This window comes from Papio anubis, chromosome 7, assembly GCF_008728515.1.
Source record: "Papio anubis isolate 15944 chromosome 7, Panubis1.0, whole genome shotgun sequence".
NCBI lineage: Eukaryota > Metazoa > Chordata > Mammalia > Primates > Cercopithecidae > Papio > Papio anubis.
In genome coordinates, this window is record NC_044982.1 from 2,737,733 (window position 1) to 2,760,243 (window position 22,511).

At 43.1% G+C, this 22,511-nt stretch overlaps 1 protein-coding gene across 6 annotated transcripts in view; it reads left to right on the plus strand.

Annotated features, from left to right (window-relative positions):
• PPP1R13B (protein phosphatase 1 regulatory subunit 13B) overlaps positions 1 to 22,511 on the plus strand; it is a 116,941-nt gene that overhangs the window by 65,319 nt on the left and 29,111 nt on the right. For all 6 annotated transcript variants that reach the window (XM_003902320.5, XM_017961585.3, XM_017961586.2 and 3 more), the window contains exon 4: positions 3,862 to 3,938. In XM_003902320.5, the coding sequence (XP_003902369.2) occupies positions 3,862 to 3,938 (77 nt within the window). The remainder of the gene's footprint in view (positions 1 to 3,861; positions 3,939 to 22,511) is intronic.

Here is a 22,511-nt window from a genome sequence, read left to right on the forward strand (position 1 = left end):
ACAGCGGAATGCTCTGCAGCGGTAAATAATGAAGAACCTCTGTGCCCTGACCCAGACCATCTCCTAAACATGTTAAATGAATTAGCAAAAAGAATGGGCACACTTAGCTGCCTTTTGTGGAAAGATGACCAAAAAGTAATGTACATCTATATCTGTTTGTATGTGTATATGTATAAAGCAGTTTTGAAAAGATATCTACGCAACTGGGGATGTTGTTGGCCTGGGGGTAAGGGAAAAGTGGCTGTAGATCAGAGGAGGGAGAGTTGTTGATTGTATACCTTTTTGTTCTTTTTGATTTTTGAACCATGGGAATATACTATATATTTTTGAATTAAAATTTAAAGAAAATAAGAAAATTTTTTCTGAACACATATACACTGTACAGTTAAAAGACCTTTGGCCAGGCGCAGTGGCTCATGCCTGTAATCCCAGCACTTTGGGAGGCCGAGACAGGTGGATCACGAGGTCAGGAGATCAAGACCATCCTGGCTAACATGGTGAAATCTCGTCTCTACTGAAAATACGAAAAAATTAGCTGGGCGTAGTGACAGGCGCCTGTAGTCCCAGCTACTCGGGAGGCTGAGGCAGGAGAATGGCATGAACCCGGGAGGTGGAGCTTGCTGTGAGCTGAGATCGCTCCACTGCACTCCAGCCTGGGCGACAGAGCAAGACTGTGTCTCAAAAAAAAAAAGACCTTTAACTTGTTATTTAACAGTGATTATGGATTACTTCTGATATTTAAAAAAATGAACTCAAGCAAATAAAAGGACAATCCTTTATAAAAGTATTATTTCTGTTTTGCAAGTTATTCCCCTTTATTTGTATTTTATAGTAAAGGAAAATTTGCCCTTGGATGAGCTACTATCTACTTTAAAATCATCTTTCTGTAGCTGTAAATATTGTTATAAGGCTGTCTTTAGAATACCATTACCTCCGGATCCAGGACACCAAGGCTCCGGGCTCAACTCTTCATCTACTTTTACCTTAGACCAGGGTCCCCCCTGTCTTGGGAACATCCACCTGAAGAGAAGGGTTAGACTGACTGACAGTTGAAGTGCTGCTTTAGTGCTAAGGGTTTATTTTAACTCTCTACCTGAGCTCTGCAGAGACCTATACCCTCCCTCAACTAGCTATACTTAAATAAAAAGTCTTACCTTTTACTTATTAATATGTACCTAATTCTTAATGTCCTGAGGAGAGGTTACTTTTTTTCTCACTTCATAAAGTTTGGAAATCGGCCAGGCGTGGTGGCTTATGCCTGTAATCCCAGCACTTTGGGAGGCCGAGGCGGGAGGATCACGAAGTCAGGAGATTGAGACTATCCTGGCTAACATGGTGAAACCCCATCTCTACTAAAAATACAAAAAATTAGCCGGACCTGGTGGCGGGCGCCTGTAGTCACAGCTGCTGGGGAGGCTGAGGCAGGAGAATGGCGTGAACCTGGGAGGCAGAGCTTGCAGTGAGCCGAGATCGCACCACTGCACTCCAGCCTGGGGGACAGAGCGAGACTCCATCTCAAAAAATAAAATAAAATAAAATAAAGTTTGGAAATGGGCTGGGTACGGTGGCTCATGCCTGTAATCCCAGCACTTTGGGAGGCTGAGGTGAGAGGATTGCATGAGCCCAGGAGCTGTACCTTCACTCTCTTTCATGCCCTGACTCAGAATTCCATCTTCCCTACCTGTAACACTCTACCCTCTGCCCCTTACCTCTGCCTAAAAGGGTGGCATAGAGAGTAGCTTATTGGATGCTGTCTCATGTTTTGTTTTGCTTTTGCTCACTATACTCCTCCCTTCAGCTTATTAATATTCTTTTTTTCTTTTTCTTTCTCTTTCTTTCTTTCTTTTTTTTTTTTTTTTTTTTTAGAGACAGTCTCACTCTGTCACCAGGCTGGAGTGCAGTGGTGCAATCTCAGCTCACTGCAACCTCCACCTCCCAGGTTCAAGCAGTTCCCCTGCCTCAGCCTCCTGAGGAACTGGGACTATAGGTGTGCACCACCACACCCGGCTAATTTTTTGTATTTTTAGTAGAGATGAGGTTTCACCATGTTGGTCAGGATGGTCTCAATCTCCTGACCTCGTGATCTGCCCACCTTGGCCTCCCAAAGTGCTAGGATTACAGGCGTGAGCCACCACCTCCAGCCCCTGTCTCAGTTTTAACTCTGTTAGTGAAGGCCTTTTTTAAATTTTAATTTTAATTTTTTTTTTTTTGAGACAAGATTTCACTTGTTACCCAGGTTGGAGTGCAGTGGCGTGATCTTGGCTCACTGCAACCTCTGCCTCCTGGGCTCAAGTGATTCTCCCACTTCAGCCTTCCAAGTAGCTGGGACCAGAGGTGTGTGCTACCATGCCTGGCTAAATTTTTTGTATTTTTGGTAAAGATAGGGTTTCACACTGTTGCCCAGGCTGGTCTTGAACTCCTAGTCTCAAGTGATCCTCCTGCCTTGGCCTCTGAAAGTGCAGGGATTACAGGCATAAGCCACCATGCCTGGCCCTAATGCAGATGCCTTTTGGATTTTTTTTGCTTTTGGTTTTGGTTTTTTTTTTGAGACAGAGTCTCACTCTGTCGCCCAGGCTAGTGTGCAGTAGTGCTATCTCAGCCCACTGCAACCTCCCCCTCCCGGGTTCAAGTGATTCTCCTGCCTCAGCCTCCTAGGTAGCTGGGATTACAGGTGTGCGCCTCCATGCCTGGATAATTTTTGTAATTTTACTAGAGACAGGGTTTTGCCATGTTGTGCAGGCTGGTCTCAAAACTCCTGGCTTCAAGCAGCCTGCCCGCCTCAGTCTTCCAAAGTGCTGGGATTACAGGCATGAGCCACCACGCCTGGCTGTAAATGCCTTTTTGAAAAAATTTTTCTCTTTTTTCCCCTCTTGGTAATATGAATGCCAAATTTTTATCTTTATTTTATTTTTGAGACAGGGTCTCACTGTCACCTGGACTGGAGTGCAGTGGCGCGATCATGGTTCACTGCAGTCTCTACCTCCTAGGCTCAAGCTATTCTCCTCAGCCGCCTGAGTGGCTGGGACTACAGGCACATATCACCATGCCTGGCTACTTTCTGTATTTTATTTTTGTGGAGACAGATTTTCGCCATGTTGCCCAGGCTGGTCTTGAATTCCTGAGCTCAAGTGATCCTCCCACCTTGAGAGAATCCCAGCACCTCCCAAAGTGCTGGGAATACAGACGTGATCCACCTTGCCCAGCCCCAAATTTTTATTTTTAATAGTGATAAAATACACATAAAATTTACCATCTTCTTCATTTTAAAGTGTTAAAAGCCTTTTGATAACAAGTCAATTTCAAGATTCTGAGATAGAATGTAAAAAGAAAAGATTTCATTTAAACAGCTTTATTTCATTTATTTTTAATTTATTTTTTTAAGACAGGGTCTTGCTTTGTTGCCCAGGCTAGAGTGCAACAGAGCAAGATTGTACAGTAGCCCAATCCTGGCTCACTGCAGCCTCGACCTGTCTCGCTCAAGTCCTTCTCTTGCCTTAGCACCCCAAGTAGCTGAGACTACAGGGTGTACCACCATACCCGGCTAATTTAAAAAAATTTATTGTGGAGACAAATTCTCCCCATGTTGCTGAGGCTGGTCGAGAACTCATGGGCTCAAGCTGTCTTGCTGCTTTGGCCTCCCAAAGTGCTGGGATTATGAGTGTGAGCCACTGAGGGCGGCCTAAACAACTTTTATAAAAGATTAATTGCAAGACCATTTTTTCAACTGTACTAAAGTCTTGAATTTCTCAGCCTGGTATTTTACACTTGTGTTCAATAAATATTTGAATACATGAAGAAATGGGAGAATATTACTTTTTTCTAATATGCCTTTTGGTGAGTTTGGTTCTTTTATTTCTTTAGGTGGCCGTCAGACCCAAGAGCAACGAACTCAGAGAAATGTAACAAATGTACCTGGAGAAAAACGCACTGAAAATGGGGTAAGTGAGAGTGAATTAAATTGAATTTTAAAAATTGATGGCTAGGTGCAGTGGGTTACACCTGTCGTCGCAGCACTTTGGGAGGCCAAGGTGGGAGGATCACATGAGGCCAGGAATTTGAGATCAGCCTGAGCAAGATGGTGAGACCCTCTCTCTATAAAAGGTTTTAAAAAATTAGTCAGATGAGGCCAGGTGCAGTGGCTCGCATCTGTAATCCTAGCACTTTGGGAGGCCGAGGCATGTAGATCACGAAGTCAGGAGTCGAGATCAGCTTGGCCAATCTGGTGAAACCCCGTCTCTACCAAAAAATATAAAAATTAGCCGGGTGTGGTGGCGTGCGCCTGTAGTCCCAGCTACTCGGGAGGCTGAGGCAGGAGAATTGGTGGAACCTGAAAGGCAGAGGTTGCAGTGCACCAAGATCGTGCCACTGTACTCCAGCCTGGGCAACAGAGTGAGACTCCATGTCAAAAAAAAAAGAAAAAAGGAAAGTCAGATGTGGCCAGGCATGGTGGCTCATGCCTGTAATCCCAGTACTTTGGGAGGTCAAAGCAGGCGGATCCCCTGAGGTCAGTTCAATACCAGGCTGACCAACATGGTAAAACCCTGTTTCTACTAAAAATGCAAAAAAAATTAGCTGGGCATGGTGGCGGGCACCTGTAATCCCAGTTACTTGGGAGGCTGAGGCAGGAGAATCGCTTGAACCCAGGAGGCGGAGGTTGGAGTGAGCCAAAATCGTACCGTTGCACTCCAGTCTGGTCAAAAAGAGTGAAATTCCATCTCAAAAAAAAAAAAAAAAAAATTAGATGTGGTGGCATCCACCTGTACTCCCAGCTACTCAGGAGGCTGAGGTGGGATGATGACTTGAGCCCAGGAGTTTGAGGCTGCAGTGAGTCATGATTGTACCACTGCACTTCAGCCTTGTCAGAGTAAGACCGTGGTTTTGTTGTTGTTGTTGTTTGTTTGTTTGTTTTAGATTGCTTTTTACTGGTACTAATGAGTTTGGGTTATAACTTATTTTTAAATTATTATTTTTGGGGTAGATATTGTCATTTCTATTGAATATTTCAAAATATTATATGAAGTTATAAAGCAGCAGTCACTGAGACGTGTTGCCTATTCACGTGATGCTCCATGAATCAGATCACGTCTCCTTTGGAGCAGACTTCCACCTGCCCTTCACATGCTGCTGCCATGTCCTCTCCTGGAGCAGGCAGTGGGTGCCCTCTGTGCACGTAACCACAGCATCTCTGTGGCGGCAGATGGGCTATGGGCTTAGCTCGTAGACTAAGAGTTGAGTAGGCTGACTTGCTTTGCATCTTCAATGTTGGTTCTGGATCCTCTGTCAGGTTTTGACAGACACAATGGATGGTGGGCTGCAGTGTCTTCCTCCATCATTGTGGTATAGACTTGGAGAATAGATGGAATGCTGATCATAGGTGAGGGGAGCTGTGGAGGAGCTCTTTGTAAGAAATGTTGGTGTTGGCTGGGCATGGTGGCCCACACCTGTAATAATGGCACTTTGGGAGGCCAAGGTGGGTGGATCACCTGAGGTCAGGAGTTTGAGATCAGTCTGAGCAAGATGGTGAGACCCTCTCTCTATCAAATGTTTTATAAAATCAGTCAGATGAGGCCGGGTGTGGTGGCTCACGCCTGTAATCCTAGCACTTTGGGAGGTTGTGGTACACAGATCACAAGGTCAAGAGTTCGAGACCAGCTTGGCCAATCTGGTGAAACCCCCGTCTCTACAAAAAAATACAAAAACTAGCCGGGCGTGGTGGTGTGCACCTGTAGTCCCAGCTGCTCGGGAGGCTGAGACAGGAGAATCGCATGAACCCAGGAGGCAGAGGTTGCAGTGAGCCGAGATCGTGTCACTGCATTCCAGCCTGGGCAAGAGAGTGAGACTCCGTCTCAAAAAAAAGAAATGTTAGTATGTGTTGAAAGAATGAACCAATAGAGACATTTTTAATGTGGTCTTTTCTGAAAATTTTAAAGACAACTTTAACAAGTAATTTTAAGATTAGAGATTGAGTTTCTTTTTGTGCTGTAACACTAACTAGGCATCTAAGCGTAGGCAAGTTCCTTCCTCACACAGGGCTGGGCATGATGAGACACTGGTAAAGTGCATGGAGTCTAGAGTGTGACTGGCCCATGTTCAGCCCACTGGCCTCGGAACTTTCTAATGAGCTGAATTTGAGCAAATTACTTCACCTCTCTACTTCCCAACTTATTATTGAATTGCTAGTTCTTTTATTGGCTATATTTGTGACCCTACATCATGTACTTAAATCTCTGTTTATTTGCACTATCAACTTTAAACAGTATCACTGGACCTTGCTCTTTATAAAATGAGAATATTAGGCCCCTGCCATCTTCCCTTCCTTCCTTTCAGCTCTTGCAGCTGTACCAAACTTTTATGTTGTAAAGGTTGACAATATTTGTATATTGTTATCTAACTATAAACCTTTTGTGCTTTGTCTGTAGATTGGTTATAAAGTTGAAAACCAATTTAGTAGTTTTATTATTTTAGATTTTGCAGGTATTATCCACTGCAGAGCCATGTGGTATACTAGATTATATTTTCTTCTCTTTGGTTTCAATATCATAATCCTTCTGCCACTCAGGGAGAAATATTCCTGTTGTTAAGATTGTAGGTTCTCCCTCCTTATACTCTAATTTATAAAAGTCGTTTCACAAATCCTCTTCACATTCCTACCTTCTATCATTAAAGTAGAGATTTGTCCACTGCAAATCCAGAGCCTCTGCAGAGTTCTTCCAGGCAGATCTGCTTCAGGATGTCTTAAGAAATAGAGGCACACACGCCACTGGTAGAAATTTTCATTCAGTAAATCTGGAGTGGGGCCTAGAAAACTCGCCACGTGGCTATGTTGCCATGCCAAGCTTGGGAACATCCAGGTTACACTTTAGCAAGCACAGCTTATTTGTCCAACAGAATGTTGAAGATCTTTTTGAGTTCTAAGATTTACCATGGGACGGGCGCAGTGGCTCGCTCCTGTAATCTCAGCACTTCGGGAGGCCAAGGCAGGCGGATCACCTGAGGTCAGGAGTTCTAGATCAACCTGGCCAACATGGTGAAACCCTCTCTCTACTGAAGATACAAAAATTAGCCGAGCATGATGGCAGGTGCCTGTAATCCTAGCTATTCGGGAGGCTGAGGTGGGAGAATTGCTTGAACCCAGGAGACGGAGGTTGCAGTGAGCTGAGATTGCACCACTGCATTCCAGCCTGGGTGACAGAGCAAGACTCTGTCTCCAAAAACAAAAAAATAAATGAATGAAAGAAAGGAAGGAAGGAAGGAGGGAGGGAAGGAGGGAGGAAGGGAAGGAGGAAGGAAGGAATTACCATGACCTGAACTTCAGGGAAGATTAAATAGATACATTGAGTAGGCCGTGTGTTGAAGAAGTGAGGTGTATTATATATGATATAATATGTGGAAGAGACTCAAAAGAAAAGTATTCCAAAGGTATGATAAATTGGATAGACCAGTTTTGATGTGATGAGACCTTTTCCTTGATGAAGTTGTTTCTTGTTAATATGGAGATATTGTGTGTATTTCAAGATCAACAAAATTGAAACCTGAAACCAAACGTGTTTTTATCCTTTATGTGGCTTGTAATTAGAGGAAAGTACGAGAGCTCCTCTAGAGGCATAACTTAGTATTGGAATCATCACATCAAAGATGTTACTGTATTTTATGGCTTACACATCTACCTTTTAAGCTTAACAATACGTTACCTTGTGAAACACTTTATTGTCTACAGAGCACTTTTACGTGCATTTTAAGATATGAAAAACATCTTCCCCCAAAATGTTTCTGTGTATACCTTGGTTATAGAATAATGAGGTGCTAAGCCTTCTAACTTCTGGGTTGAGACATCTAAGGACAGATTAAGGAGAACTGTGAGGAAAGGGAGGGAGTGTGGGTTAGAAGAGAAGGGCAGGATGCTGAGTTGGTGTGATTGATGTCCATCAGCAGCTGCTGAACTAAGAAGCCAGGGAAGTTCTGCTCTCTGAAAATTGCAGGACAGCAAGTCAGGTTAGTACATGTGCTGGTTTGTCATTATGCTGTAAAGGCAAATTGATTTGTTCTCATTATATATGCCTGTGTTGAAGCTTCCAAGATGTCCCCAGGTTCCGTGATTTGCTAGTATGACTCAGGACTAAGCATAGCTCTTGAGTTGCTACAATTAAAGGATTCAGAGCCAGATCAGCAAAGAGGAAAGACACATTCGACTTAGGTATCCTGGAAGCACTTTTTCCTGTCTTCTCAGCCAAACAGGTTTAAAATCTGAGTCAGTTTTTGCTTCATTCTAGGATATCCAGTAAGTTGCTAAGACCAATTGATCCTACCCTCCTGTGTTTTCTTCTAAGAGCTTTATAGTTTTAGCTCTTGCGTTTAGTTCTGTGATCAATTTTTGAGTTAATTTTTGTGTATAGTGTGAGTTACAGGATTCAGATTCATTCTTTTCCATGTAAATATCCAGTTCTCCCAGCACCACTTGGTGAAAAGACTATTCTGTCTCCCACTGAATTGCCTGACACCTTTGTCAGATCAGCCGCTCATAAATGTGATGTTTATTCCCAGAGGCATTGCTAGTGTAGTTACCCAGGCACCGTTTTTCCATGTGGCGCCCAAGACTCAACTGTGCCCGTCATCTCCTAGGCCAGATCACATTTCAACTGACCATAAATGTGATGTTTATTCCCAGAGGCATTGCTAGTGTAGTTACCCAGGCACCGTTTTCCATGTGGTGCCCAAGACTCAACTGTGCCCATCATCTCCTAGGCCAGATCACATTTCAACTGTCTAGAGAAAAACTCAGACTTCTGCCAGGAGAGAAGAGAGGCAGTCACCTAGGAGCATGGAGTTGGGGAGGAGATAGGGATTTAACTGCCTCTTAAAGATCGTTCACTCAGTCTGCCTTATTTTCAGTCCCTACATTTTATTCCCCTTTCCAGAGGTACATGGTGTTGTCAGTTCCTGAAACTTTGAAGATTCTGTGCTGTAACTGGAGTGTTTATCCAGTTTTACCCCTTCTGGCTTGAGGTTTGTCTCAGATGTACTAGGTCAGTTATTTCTCATCTGTTCTTTTGCCAACTTCCAAACATCTGTGTTGTGTGCACTCCTGTTAGTCCCGCTTTTGTGGGTTTACATTATTTGATGTCAAAAATCCCTTTACTGTCAATTAGTGGAGTTTTGGGATTTAATGAAATTTAGATTAATCCTCCCTTATGAGCAGAGCCAGGTGTGAATTTATTTTAATTTCCTTATTGGGCTTTGTTGAATTTACTGATTCTGAGTATTGGCATCTGTCAGCAATTCTGGAACATTCTCTATTATCTTGACAGGTATTTTATCTTCTGCATTCTTTCTGTTTTCTTCTTTTGGAACTCTTATTAGACCTTCATCTTTCATTTTATTCTCCTTGTCTCTTAATTTCTTTTTTATATATTCTCTTTTTTGGTCTCTTCATACTGTATTCTGGATACTGTCCTAAGATACATCTTTCAGTTAGTGAATTCTGTCTTCAGCTGTGTCTGTCTATTTAATGCATATAAGGTGCATTTATTTTTTATTTATTTATTTATTTATTTATTTATTTTTGAGGAGTCTCGCTCTGTCGCCCAGGCTAGAGTGCAGTGGCGGGGCTTACTGCAAGCTCCGCCTCCCAGGTTCACGCCATTCTCCTGCCTCAGCCTCCCAAGTAGCTGGGACTACAGGCGCCCGCCACCACGCCTGGCTAATTTTTTGTATTTTTTTAGTAGAGACGGGGTTTCACCATGTTAGCCAGGATGGTCTCGATCTTCTGACCTTGTGATCCGCCCGTCTCGCCTCCCAGAGTGCTGGGATTACAGGCTTGAGCCACCGCGGCCGGCCAAGTGCTTTTAATATTATTATTTTGAAAGGTATGACGTAGTCTGGGAAAAATACTAGCAAATCATGTTACCTGATAAAGGATTCAGATGTAGAATATATAAAGAACTCCCAAAGCTTAATAATAAGAAAACAAACAACTCAATTCAAAAAAGAAATAGGCCGACCTCAGTGGCTCATGCCTGTAATCCCAGCACTGAGGAGGGTGGATCACTTGAGGTCAGGAGTTCGAGACCAGCCTGGCGAACATGGCGAAACCCTGTCTCTACTAAAAATACAAAAATTAGCCAGGTGTGGTTGTGCATGCCTGTAATCCCAACTACTTGGGAGGCAGGAGAATCACTTGAACTTGGGAGGCGGAGGTTGCAGTGAGCTGAGATCTTGCCGCTGCACTCCAGCCTGGGCAACAGAGTGAAACTTTGTTTCTTTTTTTTTTTTTTTTTGAGACGGAGTCTCGCTCTGTCGCCCAGGCTGGAGTGCAGTGGCCGGATCTCAGCTCACTGCAAGCTCCGCCTCCTGGGTTCACGCCATTCTCCCGCCTCAGCCTCCCGAGTAGCTGGGACCACAGGCGCCCGCCACCTCGCCCGGCTAATTTTTTGTATTTTTTAGTAGAGACGGGGTTTCACCGTGTCAGCCAGGATGGTCTCGATCTCCTGACCTCGTGATCCGCCCGTCTCGGCCTCCCAAAGTGCTGGAATTACAGGCTTGAGCCACCGCGCCCGGCCGAAACTTTGTTTCAAAAAAAAGAAAAAAGAAAAAAAGAAACAGGTGAAAGATTGAACAGGTGCTTCCCCAAATAAAATATATGAATGTCAAGTAAGCACATGGAAAGGTGTTCACCATCATTAGTCTTTAGGAAAATACAAATTAAAACCACCATGAAGTAGCATTACACACCTATTAGAATGTCTAATGTTAGAAAGACTGATCATAACAAGTGTTGGTGAGGAAAGAGAGAAATTGGAACTCTTATGTACTGCTGGTGGGAACGTAAAATGGTATAATCTGGAAAATAATTTGGTAGTTTGAAACTTAAACATAAATCTACTGTATGACCCAGCAACTCTACTCTTAAATATTTACCTTAGAGAAATGAAAGCAAATGTCTGTGCAGACTTGTACATGGATGTCCATAGCAGTTTGATCTGGCTTGAAGCCAAAATCTGGAAACAACCCAAATGTTCATTAACAGGTAAATGCACAAATAAACTACGGTATATCCTCACAGTGGAATATTCCTGAACAATCAAAAGAAATGGACTACTAATACATGCTACAACATGGATGAATCTCAAAATCATTGTGCTGAAAGAAGCCAGCCAAAGGAGTATGTACTGAATACTGTATGATTTCATTCGTATACAATTCTAGAAAACATAAACTAATCTCTAGTAACAGGGAAGGTCAGTGTTTGCCTGTGGACCATGAGAGCCAGGAGTTGGGGGCAAAGAGATAAAAGGAAGGGATTACAAAAGGGCACGAGGAAATTTGGGGAGAGGATGGATTTATTTTCTTGCTTGTGATTATTTCATAGTTTATACATTTGTCAGAACATCAAATTATATATGTAGATATGTGCAGTTTATTATATGTGAATTATACCTCAGTAAAGCTCTTGTAAAATTCATTAAAATTTTCAGTTCTAGAAGTTTTAGGCCATGTGCAGTGGCTCACGCCTGTAATCCCAGTACTTTGGGAGACTGAGGCGGGTGGGTGACCTGAGGTCAGGAGCCCTAGACCATCCTGGCCAACATGGTGAAACCCCATCTCTAATAAAAATACAGAAATTAGCCTGGTGTTGGTGGCAGGTGCTTGTAATGCCAACTACTTGGGGGATGAGGCAGGAGAATCGCTTGAACCCAGGAGGCGGAGGTTGCAGTGAGCTGAGATTGCATCATTGCACTCCAGCCTGGGGGACAAGAGCGAGACTTTGTCTCCAAAAAAAAAAGAAGTGTTAGATCTTAAATCTTCTTAGTTGCTCTTTGCGTGTATTTTAAACACACTAAACATATTTTATATTCAGCAACTAATAATTTCTCTATCTGATGTTACTTCTGCTGACTGTTGAGTCATGGCTCCTTGATTGCTGTGTGTTTTGATTTTTGACAATGAGCTGCTCGTTTTCCTTGAAACTTTAACTCTGGGCATTTTTTGAGGCCTGGATAAAGTCAGGATTTTCGTGAAAGGCTTGCATGTGCTTTGTCAGTAACTAGGCACAAGTTAGGCTCAATTTCTACTGTCCTCTGTGGATCGTGAAGCTTGCATGAGAGCTGTCTAGTGGTTACAGATTGTTAGGGGGCCGTCTCTCCTTCCACTCAGTGATGGAGAAAGGCAGGTTTCCCTACTGCCCCCTTCTGTGTGGGGCGTTCATTTCATAGTTAGCCTTACATTGAGGTTGTAGGTCTTTGCATCCTGGACGTTTGTGGGCATCTCCTTGGACTCTCCCCACTGGAATGAGCCTAGGTATTTACCTCCTAATGCCAGACTCCACCAGCTGCCAGGAAGCAAGTATGCAGGTGGGCAAATACCTTCAGGACAAAAGCCAGCTGTGGTGTTCTTTTATTATTGCCCAAGGTTTCTGCTTTCTCTTTATTTTTGGTCCCTGTGGTTTCCTTTTTTTTTTTTTTTTTTGAGACGGAGTCTCGCTCTGCCGCCCAGGCTGGAGTGCAGTGGCCGGATCTCAGCTCACTGCAAGCTCCGCCTCCCGGGTTCACGCCATTCTCCTGCCTCAGCCTCCCGAGTAGTTGGGACTACAGGCGCCCGCCACCGCGCCCGGCTATTTTTTTGTATTTTTTAGTAGAGACGGGGTTTCACCGTGTTAGCCAGGATGGTCTCGATCTCCTGACCTCGTGATCCGCCCGTCTCGGCCTCCCAAAGTGCTGGGATTACAGGCTTGAGCCACCGCGCCCGGCCAAGTCCCTGTGGTTTCCTTACTGTTGTGCCAACTCAGTGATGCTTTTGAAAACATGCTTTGGCCAGGTGCAGTGGCTCACACCTGTAATCCCAGCACTTTGAGAGGCCGAGGCAGGCGGATCATGAGCTCAGGAGATCGAGAGCATCCTGGCTAACATGGTGAAACCCCGTCTGTACTAAAAATACAAAAAAAGAATTAGCCGGGTGTGGTGGCGGGCGCCTGTAATCCCAGCTACTTGGGAGGCTGAGGCAGGAGAATGGCGTGAACCCGAGAGGCAGGGCTTGCAGTGAGCCGAGATTGCCCACTGCACTCCAGCCTGGGTGACAGCCAGACTTAAAAATAAAAAATAAAAAAAAAAACAACCACATGCTTTGTGTTATATCTTGCCTTTTAGGTTTTGTTACCAGGAGTGTGATACAGGGTGTCCTGTCGGCCATGCAGTTGGAAGCAGAGCACTCCCAGGGTGTTCTTTTGTTTTCTTTTGTTGTTATGTGTGTACTTTGATAGCCCATTTTCCTGCCAGTCTCTTTCTACCCCTAATTATTCCTAGCATCTTGTCTTGGGTATAAATGTGTGTTGAATTGAATTGATATGGATGACTTTTTTTTGTTTTTTAAGACGGGTTCTCGCTCTGTCGCTCAGGCTGGAGTGCAGTGGCACAATCTCGACTCATTGCACCCTCTGCCTCCCAAGTTCAAGCAATTCTCCTGCCTCAGCCTCCCACGTGACTGGGACTACAGGCATGCACCACCACGCCTGGCTAATTTTTGTATTTTTAATGGAGAATGGAGTTTCACCGTGTTGGCCAGGCTGGTCTCGAACTCCTGAGCTCAAGTGATCCTCCTACCTCAGCCTCCCAAAGTTCTGGTATTACAGGCAGGAGCTACCACCTGGGCCTTATGTGAATAAGTCTTATGAGTAAAATTTATTCATATTGGGCCAGGCATGGTGGCTCACACCTGTAATCCCAGCACTTTGGGAGGCCAAGGTGGGTGGATCACTTGAGGTCAGGAGTTTGAGACCAGTCTGGACAACAGAGTAGACCTCATTTCTATTTTTTAAAAAAGTTTTATTCACATTTACAGACTAAAATAGCATGTTGTAGTATTATTGCAGGGTAGGGAGCTAGTATGCATTGGAGATATCTAATTGGCTCTTATTAATTTGTGAGACTTAGTAATTGTTGGAATATGAGATATTCTGGCTTCAGAATATAATGAGATGTTAGAGAGGCTTGATTTTATTGAACATTTTATGTTTTTGCCACCTTCGTGACTGGGAATACTGAACATATAATTTATGTGATAAAAATGAGCATCCATGTTTATAAGGTATCTTGATATCATTATCAATTGTTTTTTGTTTGCTAAATGGGCAAGTAAAGCCTACTCTTCAAACCTGAAGATGTATAACCTTGAAGAGATAGGAATAAAGAGGAATGATTTCATATTAATGAATATTGCGTGGAAGTAGGTTTTATTCTGATTATTTTGCTAGAGTTTTGCATTAAGGTTGGTTGTCATTTTTGTAATGACACTTTATTTGAGAAACCACTTATACTTTAAAAAAACTAGTTATACGGTGTGTGTTGTGGCTCACGCCTGTGATCCCAGCACTTTGAGAGGCCAAGGCAAGAGAATAACTTGAGACTAGGAGTTTGAGACCAGCCTGGGCAACATAGTGAAACACTGTCTCTACAAAAAAAATTTTTTTAAATACATCAGCGTAGGCCAAGCACAGTGGCCCACACCTGTAATCCCAGCACTTTGGGAGGCCGAAGTAGGCAGATCACTTGAGGCCAGGAGTTTGAGACCAGCCTGGCCCACATGGTAAAGCCCCATCTCTACTAAAAAAAAATTCAAATATTAGCCTGGCATGGTGGCACGCACCTGTAATCCCAGCTACTCAGGAGGCTACCATTTATAGCAGGAGAATTGCTTGAACCTGGGAGGCACAGTTGCAGTGAGCTGAGATGGCACCACTGCACCCCAGCCTGGGCGACAAGAGTGAGACTCCATCTCAAAAGAAGAAAGAAAAAAAAAACCTGTGTAATGTGGGAAGTAAAACAAAGAGAAATAAAAAAATTTTTCTTTAAACTGCCAAAAATATTTAGTCTTTTTAAAATCTTGTGATGATTAAATTACTAGATAAGATACTAGACATTTGGTCTAATTTTTTTCTATTCTTTATTGTGAAAAATATGCACAGAAATATATGTACATGTATAAAACATGTACAGTTTAAAGAGACACTCAGAGCTGGGTGGGGTGGCTCACACCTGTAATCTCAGCACTTTGGGAAGCCAATGCGGGTGGATCAGTGAGGTCAGGAGCTTGAGACCAGCCTGGCCCACATGGTGAAACCCCATCTGTACTAAAAATACAGAAATTAGGCTCGGTGCAGTAGCTCACGCCTACTTTGGGAGTAGTCCCAGTACTTTGGGAGGCCGAGGCAGGTGGATCACAAAGTCAGGAGATCGAGACCATCCTGGCCAACATGGTGAAACCCTGTCTCTACTAAAATACAGAAAAATTGACCGGGTGTGGTGGTGTGCGCCTGTAGTTCCAGCTACTCGGGAGGCTGAGGCACGGGAGTTGCTTGAACTCTGGAGGCGGAGGTTGCTGTGAGCCAAGATCACGCCACTTGCACTCCAGTCTGGCGACAGAGCAAGACTCCGTCTCAAAAGAAATAAATAAATAAAAATACAAAAGTTAGCTGGGCATGGCAGTGCACGCCTGTAATCCCAGCTATCCGGGAGGCTGAGGCAGGAGAATTGCTTGAACCTCAAGGGGACAGAGGTTGCGGTGAGCCGAGATTGTGCCACTGCACTCCAGCCTGGGTGACAGAGTGAGACTCCATCTTAGAAAAAAAAAGACACTCAGGTGACTACCACCCAGGCTGAGAATTTCTCTGTTTATTCTTTTTAAAACAATTCTATCCAACTTATTTTAATTGTAGACAGAATAAAGACATAAAAGCAAGATGGTTAGTGAAGGCCACTTGAAGTCTCCTTTCAGATTTCATAGAGAAAGAAAGGGTATTTTTGGAGATAGATGTGTGAACAAATCATGCTAGTATGAAAAGTGTAGTAAAAGTGGAATAAGGCACCAAAATAAATGGGTATGATTATCAAGATTGATATCGGGCAATACTTCCCAAAATAAAGAATCAGAGGATTCTACAAAGATACAGAGGACTAGATGTGAAACTCTGTGGTGACAGAGAGTTATAAACGGGACTGTGCAGCATGAAGTGTAGGGACAGGCAAGGGGGAGGGGACACGGAGAGGGAGGAGAGCAAGAGGACCAGCCCGGGAGAAGCCAGGTCTTGACCATGCTAAGATCTCAGATTAATCTTGTAGGATTTTAAGCAAGCTGTATTTTAGAAGTATCTCTGTGGTGCTGGCCTGTAAGAATTATATATCAGCAGTGGGAGGTGAGCAGGACGGGAATGAGACTGGAGATGAGAGCCTGGTGAGGTCATTGTTTCTGTGCTTTGCAATGGTGTCACAACTACTGGAATCTCAGAGACTTTCAAAGGAAGTATTTGAAAATACAATTTCAAGGGTATGATGATATAAGCAGAGGAGGCATCCAGTTATCTATAAATTACCATTTAGAAGAAATTTCACTTCTTATTTATTTATTTTAAAGAGACAGAGTTTTGTTCTGTTGCGTAGGCTGGAGTGCAGTGGTGAAATCATAGTTCACTGTAGCTCGGAACCCCGGGCTCAAGCAGTCCTCTCACCGCAGCCTCCAAAGCAGCTGGGACTAGAGGTGGGCACCACCATGCCCAGCAATTTTTAAATTTTTTTTGTAGAGATGGTGTCTCACATGTTGCCCAGGCTGGCTTTGAACTTTTGGCCTCAAGTGATCCTTCCACTCCAAAGCCCTTCGGTGTCACTGGGCAGGTGACATTAAGCATTAAGTCTATCTGGTCACTTCTCATGATCTTCTAAAACTAAAGAGTTGCCTAGAGTTCTCATTATTGCATTTATCTTATTTTTTTATTGTTTTATTTTGAGACAGAGTCTCGCTGTTTCGCCCAGGCTGGAGTGCAGTGGCACGATCTCGGTTCACTGCAAGCTCTGCCTCCCGGGTTCATGCCGTTCTCCTGCCTCAGCCTCCCGAGTAGCTGGGACTACAGGCACCAGCCATCACCCCTGGCTAATTATTTATATTTTTAGTAGAGACGGGGTTTCACCGTGTTAGCCAGGATGGTCTTGATCTTCTGACCTCATGATCTGCCCGCCTCGGCCTCCCAAAGTGCTGGGATTACACGCGTGAGCCACCACACCCGGCCGCATTTATCTTATTTTTAAAATTATTTTATTCTTGAATCAGGTAACTTTTATGTTTTTCAAGAGGGAGAAATTAATCCTTTCCCATTAGTTCAAACTATGTGAAATTGTTGATGTTTGATCATTTTTTGACCTGGCGGATCATGAGGTCAAGAGATCGAGACCATCCTGGCCAACTTGGTGAAACCCATCTTTACTAAAAATACAAAAATTATATGGGCGTGGTGGCACGTGCCTATAGTGCCAGCTACTCAGAAGGCTGAGGCAGGAGAATTGCTTGAACCCAGGAGGCAGAAGTTGCAGTGAATCGAGACAGCACCATTGCACTCCAGCTGGTGACAGAGCGAGACTCTGTCTCAAAAGAACAAACAAAAAAGCAACATTTTCATATGATTTAGATTATTAAGATTTCTTCATGATGTCTGGTAGAGTGTTTACACTTTGATGTAATAAATGGCTGTTGATTAGGAGCAACCATGTATGCCAAGCTGCAGCCAGGTAGTGAGGGCAGCACGTCCCGTGTGATGGAAAGAGTGCCTGCTTGCTGTCAGGAGATGCAGCTATGATCCTGGCACTGCTACTGACCTGACACATAAGCTTGGGAAAGCCAGTCAACCAGCTGCCCAGAGCCTCAGCTTTCTCACCTGTAAAATAAGCTTAAGAATTTTCCTCCTAGGGGCCAGGCACAGTGGCTCACGCCTGTAATCCCAGCACCTTGGAAAGCCGAGGTGGGCAGATCATGAGGTCAGGAGATCGAGATCATCCTGGCTAACACGGTGAAACCCCTCTCTACTAAAAATACAAAAAATTAGCTGGGCATGGTGGTATGCACCTGTGGTGTCAGCTATTTGGGAGGCTGAGGCAGGAGAATCACTTGAACTGGGAGGTGGAGGTTGCAGTGAGCTGTCTCGCCACTGTGCTCAAGCCTGGGCCACAGAGCAAGACTCCGTCTCAAAAACTAATAATAATAAAAAAAAATAAGGCCGGGCGCGGTGGCTCACTCCTGTAATCCCAGCACTTTGGGAGGCCGAGGCGGGTGGATTACGAGGTCAGGAGATCGAGACCATCCTGGCTAACATGGTGAAACCCCGTCTCTACTAAAATACAAAAAAATTAGCCGGGCATGGTGGCAGGCGCCTGTAGTCCCAGCTACTCGGGAGGCTGAGGCAGGAGAATGGCCTGAGCCCGGGAGGCGGAGATTGCAGTAAGCCAAGATTGCGCACTGCACTCCAGCCTGGGCGACTGAGCAAGACTCCGTCTCAAAAAATATATATAATAATAAATAAATAAAATAATAAAAATTTCCTCCTAAGCATCATCTAAGACAACTATAAACTTGGGTATGTATAAATGTCTACTATGCAGCAGGCATTCATTACATGTTAATTGTTGAATCTCTAGAATGAATTCAAGAATTCATTTTAGGCTGGGCACGGTGGCTCATGCCTGTAATCCCAGCACTTTGGGAGGCCGAGACGGGCGGATCACGAGGTGAGGAGATCGAGACCATCCTGGCTAACATGGTGAAACCCCGTCTCTACTAAAAATACAAAAATTAGCTGGGCGCAGTGGCGGGCACCTGTAGTCCCAGCTACATGGGAGGCTGAGGCAGGAGAATGGTGTGAACCTGGGAGGCGGAGCTTGCAGTGAGTGGAGATTGCACCACTGCACTCCAGCCTGGGCCACAGAGCGAGACTCCGTCTCAAAAAAAAAAAAGAAAAAAAAAAGATTTCATTTTAAAAAGTACTGAGTTCTTCCCATCTCTGAAAGTGAATAAACATCCTGAATATCAAAACAATGGTATGAGAGAGTCCTTGGAGAATCAGAAGAACTTCAGGAAGCAGATGGCATTGCCCCTAGGTCTTAAGTGATAGGCAGAGTTTAGAAAGCAGTGGGGGAAGGGCTCTGTGGGTAGCAGGAAGAGCATGAGTGAGATATGCTCACAGGAAAGTGTTGGTTCTAGAATGGAGTGGCAAGTACCAATGTGGGAGGTCATAAAGAGCAGTTTTGAGCAGCAGCTTTTATTTAGGGCAAGGATGGCTCAATGAAAGATGTTGCTGCTGAGGCTTCTGGAAAAAGGCTAGAGCCATTCATAGAAATAGGGAATTTAGAGAGGAAGCCACACTTGGAAGGAGAGAGAGGAATTTGGTGGAGAGAGGCCAGAGGTGGATGTTTTGGCTAGGTGTGTTCTTATATAAACTAAGTGCAAAAAAGAATGAGCATGAAGCTGTTGAACTATTTCATGTCATCTCACTGGAGCTTGAAAGTTTAGGGAATTTTTTATTCCACATAATATATATTTTTTGATTCTAGGTTACAGTTTATTTCAAATAATCTGAATACAATGACCAGTATACAATTTTAAATGAGGTACACAAGGAAATAAGACATCATGAACAAAATGTGACAAACACCTCAGATACCGGTGTGACCTGGCACAGGCTATAAAACGGCTGTGTTTTATTTAAAGAAATGACAAGTTTTGATCATATGTTCAAGAGAATAGGAAAGTATTTCAAAATGGCACTGCAGACTGAAAAAAGAACCAAACGGACTTTCACAAATGAAAAAAAAACCCTGAAATTAAAAGCTCAAAAGAAAGGTTTAACACATATAGACAAATCTGAAGATTTAAAATGAATAACAGAAATTGAGAAGAAGCATTTTGAGACTTTCATATCAACTTAGGGTAATCTTATGTCTACTCACTACAATAATAAAAACATTGTGGATGTATTTTGTACTTCACTTCTATAATAATTTATTTTCATTGTGTTTTCTGATAAAATAAAGGACTCATGTCTGGGATAACGTACTATTACAATTCAACAACAAGGAGACAACCAACTTAAAAATAGACATCTCATCAAAGAAGAGAGATGACTATAGCACAGGCATATGAAAAGATGCTTAACATTTCCAGTCACTGGGGAAATGCAAATTGAAACCACAGTGAGACACCATTACACACCCACAAGAATTAAGCTATAAGCAAAAAGACAAATATTGGCAAGAATGTGGACACACTGGAACCCTCATACATTGCTGGTGGAAATGTAAAATAGTGCAACCACTTTGGAAAACAGTTTGGCAGTTTCTTAAAAAGCTAAACATAAACTTACCATACAAGCCAGGAATTCCACTCCTAGGTATCTGCTCAAGAGAAATGAAATATATGCTCACACAGGCCTCTATGCAAATGTTCACAGCAGCACTGTTACTCATAGCAGCTAAGAAACAGCCCAAATGTCCATTAACTGGTGAATGGATAAACAAAATGTGGTATATCCATCTGACTGAATATGACGCAGCATTAAAAAGAAACTAACTACTCAACACAGATGAACCTCAAAAACATTACAGCAGATGTAAAAGACTACCTATGGTATGATTTCGCTTATATGAAGTGTCCGGAAAAAAGTAAGTCTAGAGACAGAAAGCAGATCAGTGGGTGCCTGCATCTGGGGTTGGGCGTGGAAATTAATAGTGAATGGGCACGAGGTAACTTTTGGAGGAAGATGGAAACATTCTAAAATAGAATTGTGATGATGATTGCACAATTCTATGTATTTGCTAAAAAAATTTTCCAGTTACAATGGGTAAATTTTAGGATATGTAAATTATGCCTCAATTAACTCTAAAAAAGAAAAGCCTGTGACTTGAAAAGTTCGAAAAAAAAAAAAAAATCTAGGGATAGGGCTGAAAGTTACACTCAGAATGAGTATGTGGCTTTAAATTCTTTTATTGTTAAAAAGCAAACTAAAAATAAGTGAACTCTCTACTCAGTAAATGAAGAAAAGGTTCAAATAAAAGACATGGGATAATTAAAGATAAAAGTACAGATGAATAATATTGAACACAAACAGAACATTCAAAAGAATAAATGAACTTACAAGGAGACATAACCGCCATAGACGGGGAAGAGATTAAAAGGGCCGTTAAACAGTGACCATGTACTGGTTAACAGACCCTCCTTTCTAAATGAACCCACTATGGAAAGAAGCTACAGATGTTTCATAGAAGAAAGCAACAGGCCCACTGAGTTCCAAGTCAACCTTTCAACCCTATTTCATGGACACATTCCACATTGTATTGTTTCTGAAATCTGGGTCCATCTCATTATCCCTGTCATGAGTTGGCAGTGTGAGGGAGCTGCGGGAAAAGCTTCTACAGGCCACCCCAGGAACCATCACGAAGTGCTGGTGACAACGAATCTTCTAAGGATGGTAGTTTTTGAAGTTCTCTATTATTGCTTGTGCTAAACCTTGAAGCATTTTGCCATTTGTCTTTCTATGGGCTAAGAGACTGGTACTTTAATTTTAGCAGATACTGTAGATGGGACAGCAACAAGGCTGTTTTTCCTGATGGAAATTTGCTCTGATTCTACTGTGTCTTGTCCTTCTTTTGAACTTTTTTCACTCTTCCATGCTTTTACTTCCATGAAGTAATTTGGCTGATTATTAAAATCAGCATATCAAGATTAGGGACATCTGAAGTGACCCATTTGCCAGTAGATGTTTAATTGCTGACAAAATCCACTGATCTTTTCTGTTAACTGATCACCAAGGAATGTGTGTTAGGCGTTGAAGGAAAAAACACCATTCATAGTTAGACCTCCATTGTTTACACTGTAGCTTAGCTCCTTTAAACATATGCATGTTCTCTCTCTTCTCTGGGTTACGATGATGCTGTTTGGGGAGATTGCACTGTGACTGAACTTATAATAAAAATAAAGTTACAGGACAGGAAAGCATCTTTAGGGTAGCAAAAGCTAAACAAGAGGGCACTTCAGAGCAGGTAGAGCCAGCATATGTGCACAACAAAACAGGCATCGGAGATGCTCCTCTGCCTCTGAGGCACTTGGCACATGTATGCCAAGCAAAAGCAGAATATTTTGGGTTTATCCAAGCATGACACAAAATTCAAATCTGTACCAGAGTCTGTTCTCTGACTAGAAACAGTTGGGTTGACTAAATTAGTATGTTTATTTGCCTGAAATTGTAGTGTCAAAATAGCATTCCTTACAGAGCATTATTTAGTGTTTCTTTTTTTCTTTTTTCTTTTTTTTTTTTTTGAGACGGAGTCTCGCTGTGTTGCCCAGGCTGGAGTACAGTGGTACAGTCTCAGCTCACTGCAGCCTCCACCCCCCAGGTTCAAGTGATTCTCCTGCCTCAGCCTCCCAAGTAGCTGGGATTACAGGCACCTGCCACCATGTCCAGCTAATTTTTTGTATTTTTAGTAGAGACAGCATTTCACCATGTTGGCTAGGCTGGTCTTGAACTCCTGACCTCATGATCCACCCTCCTCGGCCTCCCAAAGTGCTGGGATTACAGGCGTGAATTACTGTGCCCGGCCTATTTAGTGTTTCTAGATGAAAGATTAATTATACAAAAAAAAAAAAAAAGGCATAGTTTTTCAAGAACTGCAATAATGAGTCATTAACTGGACAGATATGGATGAGGTATG